The 13,024-nt window shown below is 35.1% G+C and overlaps 1 protein-coding gene across 1 annotated transcript; it reads right to left on the bottom strand.

The window, feature by feature from the left end:
* Positions 1-465: 465 nt before the first annotated feature.
* On the bottom strand, positions 466-12,997 carry LOC119192981 (triple functional domain protein-like). Its single transcript, XM_037446694.1, has 2 exons — positions 12,928-12,997; positions 466-763 (listed from the first exon to the last, which is right to left on the bottom strand). The coding sequence occupies exon 2, from the start codon at positions 749-751 to the stop codon at positions 485-487; it is 267 nt and encodes an 88-aa protein (XP_037302591.1). The 5' UTR covers positions 752-763; positions 12,928-12,997; the 3' UTR covers positions 466-484.
* Positions 12,998-13,024: the final 27 nt, after the last annotated feature.

The following is a 13,024-nucleotide window of genomic DNA, read 5'->3' as shown; positions in this document are numbered from 1 at the left end:
CAAGTCTCTCGGGCGATTAAAGCATACACTTATATTAAACTACAGAAAATCACAGTCTCCATTGACTAAGATGCCAGCGACTAGTCCACTTTGAACTATGGGCAACATCATCCTACTTCGAGTCAGAATTATACTCACGCACACACCCCACATATTCCCATATTCCCACTTAGGTATCACATGATAATAAATAAGAATTGTGAAACCGGGATTTTTTTGATTAAAATATTGATAATTTTTGGCATTATGTCAGCAGCGATAAAGACGAGTATGTAGTTTCATTTATTAACGCAATATCAAAATGACTATATCATCTTAAAGAGACAATCATGCCACGTGAATTTAATGTCCAGCCCCACGGCACACACGTATACCAAGAAAATAAATTTTGGAAAATGAAAATTTGTTTGGTTACTTGATACTTTACGATTTTAGATGAAACAAGTAAAAATATTTTGGAACAAAATGTAAGTGTAAGTAAGTGTCAGAATAGGTACTCACCTAAAGACTCTTCACAGGGTTGGCTCAGAGGGCGCCTGGAGGGTGAAGTCTTCTGCTGTGTATGATGTTGTGGCTGGGGTTTTAGCACGTGAGCGGGCACGGCGCCCTCCTGCGGCGGCTCGCCCGGTACGCGCACTACCCACCAGTCGGGCCGACCCTGGCATGCCTCCAGCACTTCCACCTGCTGGCCCTTGCTCACGGTAAGCTCGCCGGCGCCACCCGCCGTATGCTCCGACACCACCCATGTCATTTCCGGACCAGCCTGTAACGAAATACATACTTGTAATCTCCTTATCAAACACAAAAAATATATTTCAATTATTAATCATAACAGTTTAACATATTAAACCATTAAATGAAAATTTATGAAACAGAAATGAAACGCAACATTCCATCAGAGGGTATTCACATTCGAGAAAATTATAAAACAGTGAAATTCAAAACTTGGAATTCGAAGATGCAGAAGAGGTCTTTACATTGAGAGGAATTATTTAAAAAACGAAAATCCTCAGCCGACTTGTCATTGAGTATTATTCGAATGAAAATGCACAGCTGAACAGTGTCTGTCATATTGGTGGATTCATCGAACTATAAAGAAAAATATGCACATTCCTTGAGATCATGCTTTAGTTAATAGTGCCTTGGCAGTCATAGCCCGGGGCTCATGACTGCAACGGTTACAGTCGGACGAGATAACTGAAGTTCTCTAATAACAGACTTAATAGCTGATTAATTTTTTAACATATTCAAGTATAGTGTACGCTTCAATAAATGCTTCCTTCACAACCATTCAGTCTTCAAATAGGTTTTTGTGTTTCGCCAATATACAAAGATACTTTAAATTAAGCGATCGTTGTAACTTTGAATTGTTTGGTTGGTCTTGTTAAACTGGTTTGTTCTATTTTCAAACAAGTATCAAATAACTTACTCCACCCAGTGGCGGAAATACCTTTTCATAATTTTTCTGACTGGTTTTATGATACCTCTAAGTTTCCATGCTTAGGTATTGCAACTGAAGCAGGGTAAATGCAAGCTATGAAGGGATTATTCTTGCCTAATTGAAGATTATCTTAAAACTTTTGATAAATAGATATTTATCGCCAATTATTTCTCGAGAGCGACTCAAAAGGCACTCGAGATCGACCGTTATTCACTGGTATAGACTAAAAATCTTAAAGTAAAATATCGGAAATTGTGTCTATTTTCATCGTTTAAGTTTTTGTGCAATTTATTGTCTCAAATTCTCGTCCAATGCCTATGAATATTCATAGTAACATATTTATACACTGTAAACATATTTATTTTAATTCTTCAATCGGATAAAAATGAAAAATATTGGGAACAAGTGTGTAGAAATACATATATTATTATGAAAAATATATATATAAATTGGTGTATTGTCGCTGTCCAAATTCGCTGTCGTAATTAGAAAGAATGTCACGTAAGTTGTTTCAGTTTGCGCTTGGACCTCAGTAGCGGACAAGGATCGATGGCACTTCAACACTAGCTTATCGATAACGGAATTCACCGATATACGATAAGATCCGCCACCGACAACAATACCGATAAAGTGGACGTGCCAGCCGATAGCGACTCTAGTGGATTTCGACAATTGACATACTAATATGAGCATTCATTTTAACGTTATTAAATTTTCAGTAGAACAGTTAAGGCATGTTGAAAATAAACTTGGTATGAGGATCAGTTTCAAGATTTTTTTAATATTACGAAATATTTATAATCTTTAAGCACACAGTAGAGGATTATGTGGTATGATATGCATCTACGTGAATTATCATGCTGACGCTCCATACATGCTATCAACCATTTTATCTCACTTCAGCTTGAATAGTAGGGTGAAGAGATCCTTCTGCGCTATTGTAAAAAATGTAACAGTAAAACTTATTTTTTCTTACACTTACTATAACTATGCGTTGAAAAAAAGAACACTAGACGGTGGTCAAAACGAACGTGTGTCATTGTCGCATCACATTCACAAAAAGAACAGATATACAAAAAATTAAAACAAGGCAGGCCAACAATATTGTTCTTCGTACACCCAGGACTCACTATGGCAGGAGTAGTATTTTGTTTGAGGGAGCGAAATTATATAATAAATTGCCAAAAGACATAAAGGAAATACGATCTACGGCTTCTTTTAAAAAAGCCCTAAGGCATCACATTTTAAACCTAAATTATACACATGTTATACAGTTAAACTAAAAAAAAAAAATCATATTCTTGTAAACAACAACTTTACACAACCATACATAATAATAAATAATTTATTAGGAACTTACATGTATGTATGTATATATATTTTGTGTGTACATGTATATGGATGTATTAGTGTATACATACATACACAACAGATAAAAATAATAATAATAATAGTAAAAAATATATACAAATACAGTAGATATAATTTAACTTTAGAAGTTTAATCGGTGATTAACTGACTAATTGTTTCGTCCAACTGGCCCAGTTACAATGTAGACTGTTATTCCGAGTTATTGGAACATTGCCGCCGCGGTACCTCGGGTGGTTATCCCTACACAAAATTACCCACCAAAATACTATTGGACTTGCAAAAAATGTGATTCTGCTGTTTGTAGTTGTATTTGTTGTGTACTTATATTGATGGGTGTTATGAATAATAGTTGATGTTGATTTAATAAAATGTACCACCACCATACCATTCATGTCTATGAAATTATTATTTGTAAATTTGGCTATCATTGTTGTTAATTGTTACTTGTCATTGTAATAGTATGCAATCTTTATAAAATGCTCGCCTGTATAGAATAACTATGTTAAGTAGTTTTCTCAGTAAGTGATTTATTTATAATCTTATGAGAAATAAATGATTCTTAAACCTTAAGTTCTTTATTGAAGCATCAATAACCGATTGATAAAACGTTTTTCTTGTTTTTTTCTCTTGGCGTTCTATAATTCGGGACAAACTTTAAACATAAATATATTTAACACTACGAAGTACTTTGCATCTGCACTCACGATAAGGTCGCGTCGTCGTCAGAAAGCTGTTGTGGCACGCTATCCATAAGCATCGTCGACGCCGATTCAGAACGAAATGAGCTAATCCATATATGCATACATATCAATTACAACTGCGTGATGACAAAAAGAAGGAATTGTCAATCAACGCACGTAATTTTCATGTGATTCGTATCAATCAATACAACAATACTGTCATGCATACATGACAGCATGCAAAAAATGTCATTTGAGATCCTCTAAGGGGCGCATCAGAAAAAACTTTGGACAAATTTAAATTATTTTCAGGTCAGGCCCCACCTGTATGACGATTTAGATCGTATAGAAGGCATTTATTTTTATTTTATACAACAAACATTTAAATTATATTTAACAAGATGTTAATTTGCAAATCATGTTTACAACGCAGAGACTTTGACTGCCAAGGATTGAAAACATATACAGCTTAATAAAGCAATGGACTTAAAGTATTATATTCCAGCCCAACAATAATATTTTAAAAATATGTAAGTATCAATATTTATCACAGTTTTTTAAGAAGAGCCGTAACAAGTGGCCTGTCCTCACGCGGCAATAAATGTCGAAGCAACACAGACCTTATCCAATTCGGTATATTTGTTTCAAGGAAAATCAAAGATAACTGTTGATTTAGATTAATTTATCCAATTTTGTTTTCGGGCGAAACGCCCAATGCCACGTGGGATACAACAGTGTAATTGGGCCGATAAAATGTTTTATAGAACACCTTTATTGGTGTTGTAACTTTCAAGAGACGTTGAAGTGGGTAATTTAGCATGACTATATAATACCATAAAATCATTGTTACGGATACAAAATGTTAATATGAAATTGCATATAATACATAATGTGGAATTAAACACGTTTTAGCTAAGATGTTTTTATTACATAGATACCTTGTCCGAGCTCAATACTGACAAGACGAAAGCAAGGTAATTGCCCGACATTCAGTTAGTCAACCTCCAACCACTGTCGCGGCTAGTCGGCTTACTAACTTTTTGTATTTTTATAAATATATTGCCTTCCTGTGTTTTTAGACAGTGTACAAATTATACTCCAACTTAGAATGAAAAATAACGTTTAATTTCATACGTTAGTAATAATTATACACTATTTAACTTATTTTTCAACTAATAAATGCATTTTATTCGTCTGTCATGGCAACCGGGTGGTCGACGCTCGGGCCCACTCGGGCACACTCGGGCCCGCTCGGGCCCTATCAATGCGAGCCGCTAGGGCTATGACCAGGGGGTGGACACTTAGAACATTTTGTGTAATGATGAATGATTATATATCTTAATGCCGTTACATAGAGTTTAGTTTTGGTTGACAAAAGCACGTCTCATCGTAACATCTTGTACCAACATAATAATCCAATAAATTTTGAAAGTATGTTGGCTACCATGATAGTTGATAATTTGCCGCCATTATTGACGGTAGATTTGTCATTGTTGAAGTTTATTTGCAAAAAAATTGTATAATTGCGATTATGTTCAATAATAAGTTAAGTTTTATGCCGAATACGTTGAGTTGAGCCAGCTTTTCCGTTTTGTGTATATTTCTTCTTGAAGGAATTTGTGTAATGTGTGTTACGAGATAGTGATTCTTATTATTCCGAGATATTGACTCTAATTCTGTTTACATTTGTGTAGTTTATTGATTTTGTGTGCGAGAATGGGGAAAGAATTAATGTGTATAAAAATGTGAGGTTTGTGGCATACAAAAGTACCCAAAGTCAAACATATTTATGGCTAAGTATCCACTTGATCTACGCCGGTAACAGAAAATTTATATTATGATTTAAAACATTACATAAAAGTGATGTATATTTAATTCAAATTTACAACCTCAGGTAGTCGTTGAAGAGAATACTCTAGATTATGGAGTTTCAATTCTATGCTTAGTAACCTAATCAAAAAAGGCAGGTGTGAAATCTATGAATTTGCCCTTGCAATAATTGTATCATAGTAATTGTTGATTAGACGGAAAAAGATCATATCTGTAAGGTATAAAATTTTTCAATTTCCATATAAAATTGGAAATAAATAACGGAAAACTGGAGTGTTATGAATTTCTAAGTAGGAGACCTAAACATTATACAATTTATACATAAGAAATTCACGTGATAATATTGTGTATTTTCTAATTAAATAAAGGGAATTATTAAAAATTGTGGATGTTTTATTTTTAATATTCTAAATTCAATCATAATTTATACCAGTGTAAGATTTATGGTCAGCCATTTTTATCGATATAAAGCTGTCGATACAAAATTATCGATAATATCGATTAAATAAGGAACGTCTCTAGAAACGAGCAGATTTATAGTAAGTTGGCAGCCTTGCGTATCATTTTTTCTGCGTAATGTTGGTACAAAATGTAATCCTACTGGGCTCAGGTATGTGTGCGTGAGCTCAAATTCAATGTACTAAGTGCCGCCTCTTCTTACGTAGTATATTACGTACTCTATGGCTGTGACTATAGTAAATACTGTGCTGTTTTTATGTGCAATTATGTTAGTGTATGACGCGTCTATGTGTAAAACGTCATTGAGTTTTAGTATCTAAGCATTGTCACGCTTCGAGATGAACTTGTATACATTCGGTTTCGAACTTGCTGGGATATTTGTATCAACTGGCAAAGGATTATGATCTATATATATATATATATATATAAGTCACATAACTTAGGCGGATTTACCAACCCCCTTTTAATTAAATCTACACTATTGCAAAATCTAATAATTTCGTATGTTTACGCGAATGTTAGCATTAAAATGAAACTATTTTGCGGATTTTATCGCGGTTTTATATTATAATTTTCTCCCAGCGTTTCGAAGACTGCAACCGTCGCGGTCGCGGGACGCCCTGGTGCAACATTGCAGGTATAGAAACCGCGATAAAATCAACAAAATAGTTTAATTTTAAAATTGCAATATCTATTTCTACGGCTAAGCAGATATGTACCGGTATTGCAGTGTTCCGATTTAAAAGACATTGTAGCCACTGATATTACAGGGTATAGAGACTTATTAACATATAATATGTCAGGGCGACAAGCGCACCGACCTGTGGAATGGGGGCGTTTGAAGAATTCACCACGGTATCCCCGGCCTATCGTAATAGGCGACTAATAGGGGCCACGAAGGGGTCGTCGGCGGGCAGCAGGAGGCTGTCCACCCCAGTGCATTTATGTGCATTCTTGCACATTTTCGGTTGAACCCCGGGATGGACGGCAGTGTGTAGTTGGCCTCATGCTGCCGTAGACACCGAGGGCGTCCTTCGGTACGCGGGGGCTTTTGAGCGCCCGCCCCATAAGGCACGGTTACCCCACCATAACCGTTCAGTCACCCCACGAAGGTTGGGCGGTAGTAATAAGGGACTTTCTCCGCGAAATAAAAAACAAGAAGGGCGACAAGCGCAGCTCTTTGATATTTAAATTTCGAATGCCATTATTACTGTTTATAAACGATTATAACGCTTTCCATCAGGGCCCTTATTCTCTATCTCACACGTTATTGTGACAGTGCGTAACAAGCACGCAACACAACGCGTCATGTTTAGGACTATAGAGATTTGGCTTACAGAATACCATTCCACGCACATTTCTCGAAGATAACATGACACGGCCGCGTTACGCGCTTACACTATCATACAGAATAAGGGCCCAGCACGCGATTGGCTCGGCATTAAACTGAAAAGCTAATTACGAGGGGTAATAGTAAAATGCGTATTTAATTTTAAACACGACAAATTTATGGTATATTTTGTTTCATAGTGTACAATGACGAAGTTATAAGTTGACGTGCCATCACGCGATAGACTATAATTAAGTTATGAGTTGCGACGTGGAATTAGTCTAAATTTGCGATCAACATTCATTAACGCTGACAGTGTGGCGTGTGAATGAATTAGTGATAAAATACCTCGGTTATGTAATAGCTGGTCAAATTAATATTTTAGATTATGTCGTACTCGTCACACGATTACAATTTTGTCTCCATTAAACAATAATTAATTTATCAAGTTCAAAGTTTATACTCCAAAATACCGACCACGATACGACAAACAGCATCAATGCCTGCATACCACAATAATTAAAAGTAATAATTTGTACATTATAATCCTCAAAATGATGTAAACAAACAAGTGCAGCGCGCAAGTTATATTACATCGAACTGTGAGTCTCGTGCGCGGCGGATGAATCATCGTGATAGTATCTACCTGCGACGGGTGATCGCTTCACTTCTGTACCCCGTTATTAGATGATAGCCATAAATTTATACATATATTTATTTAGTGTTTAACATTAAAACTTCGATTAAGACAAAACAACAAATAGGTATATACATATCATGCCCACATTTTTCCAAGAGACATATAGAATGTGAGAAATTTTATAATTTTGTAAAAAAATTTAAACGGTCGAACCCATTTGTTAAAATGTGCCAGCTCGACAAGTCCAGGAAGAATTAAAATGTAAACTGAAAGATAAAACTTATGATATTTTTAACTCGAAGAAAAAACCTAATTTTAAGTCATGATTAAAAGCTTTAGTAACCTTGGAGACCTATGTATTAAACATGCTGTTTTCCAATCAGAGCAAGGGCTAGAGTTCACAATAATATTATATCCACATAGCAATTGTAAGTATAAAATTTATTTTTTACTAAAATCGTTATGTATGCGTTTTCTTTAGGGGTAATACAGGCAGCCTATTAAATACGAGCGTCGCTGCGCGTTTTTATTCAATAAAAACATTGGCTGATGCCAATGCACATGTTTTAAAGCGGCACGTAGTAAACGCGCTACTGTCGGAACTTGAAGCTGTATACATTTCCATAATACTAGCGTTCGTGTGGTGGTCAAAATGTGTATTCAATCATAATTGTTGTAGCGCGACGCGTCACTAAAAAGAAAGAAGTTTTTAATTCAGTTTCACTAACTTTAATGAATGTTACTCCATAACGCCGACATTTATAATCCGTTTTATTTATTTTTTTCATTTTAACTTCTAAACTTCTAGTCTCTATAGTATCCGACTACACTAACATTACAAATAAGATCGCCTGTAATCAAATGATGACTACAATAAATTCGCTTAACTGTGAAGCAGTATAGTATTGTAGAAGTTCGTTAGCACAACTACAAATTATTACGCCCAGGGTGCCTTTTCCAGCATCAAATTCGATATGGTATTACAGTTGTTCATAACGAAAAACCGCTTCGTGCAAAACACTTGATTTTAAATTTTTCAGCACGCCAAACTTTGTTAGGGGCTGTGTAGTCATGAGAAACTATAAAAACTAAAAGTAAAAATTTTGTAAATAATTTTAATTACGAAACGTGGTCCGTCGTATTTTCAGCAGTTTTCCATGGTAAAACCATTTATATTTTCATGTTAATAAAAATAATGATGTATATTGTAATAACGGAAACCTGAATTCCTAAAAACTGTACTTATATAGGAACTACTAATACATGCTACCGTAACAGAATTGTTTAGTAAGACTGACACGTCCCCATTTGGCTGAAAGTAGGTTTTACTTCCATATCAGAATTAGATTCAGTGTACTAGGTCAGTCTGCCCAAGTTCATGGCATCACCTATTTATTTTGATACTTTGACGGAAAATCTTGTCATGAGAAGCTGACATGCTTATGCATTAACGGCCTTAAATTAAACAAACGTTGTGTCGAGAAAATAGTAGTATTGGAATTCGATTACATCAAGATTTTTTGTGTGATGACTCAAGCGGCTATAATAAACTGACACATCGTCTACAGACAGATGAAATAGCATTTGGACCTTGACTAGATATTTCCAACACCGTGCGAATGAAATAGTGTGCTCAGTAAGACTGCACGTTTGATGTTCACATTCAGACAGACTTCACAGAGATACCTTAACTCCCGCAACATAATATAAATCGAATATGCAATCACTATTCTTATATTCCGGATTAAGAACCACATGTCGAATACCATCCGACTCAAAAAAATAACTTTACTAAAATTAGCCTAAATACAATTAAGTTTCCTAAAACTAAGGTAACCCGCGACATACTTTTTCAAGTTACGAGTTCTGTCTTCTCGTTTTACCTAACAGGCAATTTAAAAAAGAAATCTGTAAGGGTATCTGTTTATATTTACGCGGGTATGTTTATCTGTCACCTCACTAGGTACGTTTATCTGCTTCCTCACAGATTCGTAACTACCAATTTAAAATTACGTGAATTTAAATCCATCATCTTCGTACGTGATACAGTTTTGTACTCCACTTTGTATATCTATAATCCGTTTTACATGTCTATAAGAATGTGCACATAGGAACTAAATATTACATAAAACGCGAATTTTAAACGTGCTTTGTGAATGAATGCAGTAGATTCAGTTGCTTACATGGTCCTAAAGCTATAATATGCCTAATTTGGAATTTCTTAGCGTGCCATAATTTTCAAAGATCCAGCTTGCACTAGATAGACAAATTAACTACACTACACCTATTAAATTGTTACGATCAGTTTATTTATTCTCTTTGATCAGTCTGTTAGGTCAATAGATTTCACAAAAGCTTTGATAAAAGTTCATATTAAATGTCGGAGACATTCATCATTATCTTAATTTACAAAAATTACCACCTTCTTCCACATCTGGTATCTTTTTTGTTGTACTTTTTGTGAAACGCATGTTATGGAACTTCTTCTGGGCCCTTATTCTGTATGATAGTGTAGCCGCGTAACGCGACCGTGTCATGTTATCTTCGAGAAATGTGCGTGGAATGGTATTCTGTAAGACAAATTTCTATAGTCCTAAACATGATCCGTTGTGTTACGCGCTTGTTACGCACTGTTAATATAACGTGCGGGATAGAGAATAAGGCCCCTGTATCATTCACCGATTGTGAGACTACCTCATCCACAATTATTTTTTTCATGACAAGTTGCACTTTTTCGTTTAATGCTTTAAAAATTCGAACGCAGTCCATGTCTACTTCGGTTGAATGAACCTACCCATATTTCATCCGTTTTGCTACAATCAAAATAGCAAATACCCAATCAATATACTTTTTTCAAGTAGAACTTTATCGTGCCAGTTCGGCTAAGGCGGAAATTAATAACTGTTTGGTTAAATATGTCCGGATTGATTATTGAATTATCCACTCAAACTAAAGTTCGAACTGAGTGTCCATAATAATGATGACTATTATAATAAGTTTATTTTAGAATAGACCTGGCGCGACAGGGATGTTTATTACATTCGGCCATTAATGGCAAATATGGACAAATTGCAGTTTAAAACAGTATAAGTTTCACACAATAACAGGAATTTGTAATGATTAAATGCAAGGAAAACATAAATAATTCAATGTAATAGTTATTAATTTTTTTAGCATTTTTTTAATAGGTATAAAAATATTGCTAATTGAAGTTTTGGTTTAATCAATAAAATAGACAATTCTGGTTTCAACCAAAATGTTCCAAATGTAACCATTTAAAAAAACGCTATCACATAAAAATAAAAAGTACTAACCATATATTTCGAAATCTCAATTTCAAGACGTGGAAAGATGAATTACTGCTATATGAATCTCGTCGACAATTTCGCTAAGAAGCAATTACCTGGCATGTTGTTGTACGGTACAATATTGCTCTATCGGTTACTTTATGACAAACGCTCATTAACATATAAACGAGGCGGAAGGCATGTCATAGGAGGAGCCTTTCCAAACTATTACTAACTGGCGAAAAAGAAACCGAGGTGCCTTAAATAGCGTACTTAAGTACGATATTTTTGTTAAACATACAATATTATAACCTCGTAATAGAAAATGATTGAACTCTTGCGACATATAAATTAACTTTAGCGTATTTATTTATTGAATAGAGCATAAGACGAAGATACAAATTACAAGTTAATTTAAACTCGGTAATAGTTAACGCTTAAGATTACAAAACTTCCCCAAGGCCATTTCCAACTTTGTATATTTATAAAGTGAACGCTATGTAATATAATTGAAGTTCATTATATTATATTATATGCAATTACTCAATTTCTGTTAGTGCTCATAATATCGAGTATCGAGAGTAACATATATTCCTAATTTTGATTTTAATGCTGTCCTAGCTCATCTTAACATGGAATAGTGTCTGAGATAAATGTAGTTTCATGTATGTGTGTAAATATTTACATAATATTTTTTAATAATATAAATAATTGCCATACATAATGTAACGCGTTCAGAATAAATTGCTCCACTAAAGTAGTAATTGTTAGTCCGAAGTATGCTAAGCTCGACCTTGAGTCCATTTGTATTTTCCTTGAGAAAATCTCATTGGACGCAACGTGGTTGGAGTGGAGCGTTCATCCTGTTCTCTATGATTGGTCATCGTTTAGTTCCCCAAGAGGATCTATTAACTTGAGTGACAAATAACCGATGTGTTATCACCTTCAATTGAAAAGGATTGGTGTGACGGGTCTCACATATTGCGCGTTGTAACGATACAGTGATTACACTAAATTAATATTTTGGGCGAAAGAATTGAAAAATAGCGGCTGGTGAATTAATCGAACCAAATTTTTGAGTATCACATATTTACACATCAGGCGGTACCTGCGTGTCTCACTACGATTCAGTAATCCAATATCAAATTAGGGTATATAATAATATAGAGTATGTAATAATATAAATATTACGATATAAAATTGTTACTGCTTCTCTGATAGCGACAGACAATCATATGAATAATGGTAAAATGGTACAGTCGTAAATAGTTATCATGTACTAGTAAAATTAACAAATTATGGCACTAAGTTATAAGACAAATACAGTTGTTATTTTAATTAGAACACGTAAGTTATCACCAAATTAAAGTAAATTACCAAATAACAAGACACAATTTTCATTATAATATTTTTATTAACTCGATTCAAAGAGAATTATGCACTGCTCCAGAGAAAAAGCTTCTTAAAAAAATCACATATGTAATATGTATACATATTATTATATGTGTTTATTAAGGTTCCATGTCGACCTTGACGACCTTGTTTATACTAAAAAAAAGTGGGCAGCCGCAGCCGTCGAGGTTTATTTCAAAACAATTATTCAATGAGAATAGTTTTGTTGTGTGAAATCGGTGTTGTGAAATTATTTTACACTTGATGTACACACAGACATGTTACGTGAAATAAGTGAGACTACAAATGAAAGTGTGTAAGGACAGCTAGTTGATGAATTGAATCTGTAAATGCAGGACGAATGCAAGCGCGGGAGTGACTGCGGCGCCTAGTCTATGGCGTTTGAGGGATGCGCGCGGCCGGGACGGCCGGGAGGCGTGAGGGGTTAGTTGCGCCGGTGCATATGCGCTCTTGCACTCCATTATGCGGCGCTTCACCTGTCGTTGTCGGTTGGTTTTGAGAAGGCGCGCGTGGAAGGAGCTCGGCGTATCGATGGTGTGCTGGCGAGAGAGGGCGCGTGGGGCGCACTCACGG

This window comes from Manduca sexta, unplaced genomic scaffold (assembly GCF_014839805.1).
Source record: "Manduca sexta isolate Smith_Timp_Sample1 unplaced genomic scaffold, JHU_Msex_v1.0 HiC_scaffold_3464, whole genome shotgun sequence".
NCBI classification, from domain to species: domain Eukaryota; kingdom Metazoa; phylum Arthropoda; class Insecta; order Lepidoptera; family Sphingidae; genus Manduca; species Manduca sexta.
The sequence above is the reverse complement of the archived record's forward strand: the minus strand, read 5'-3'. Positions and strand labels throughout refer to the sequence as shown.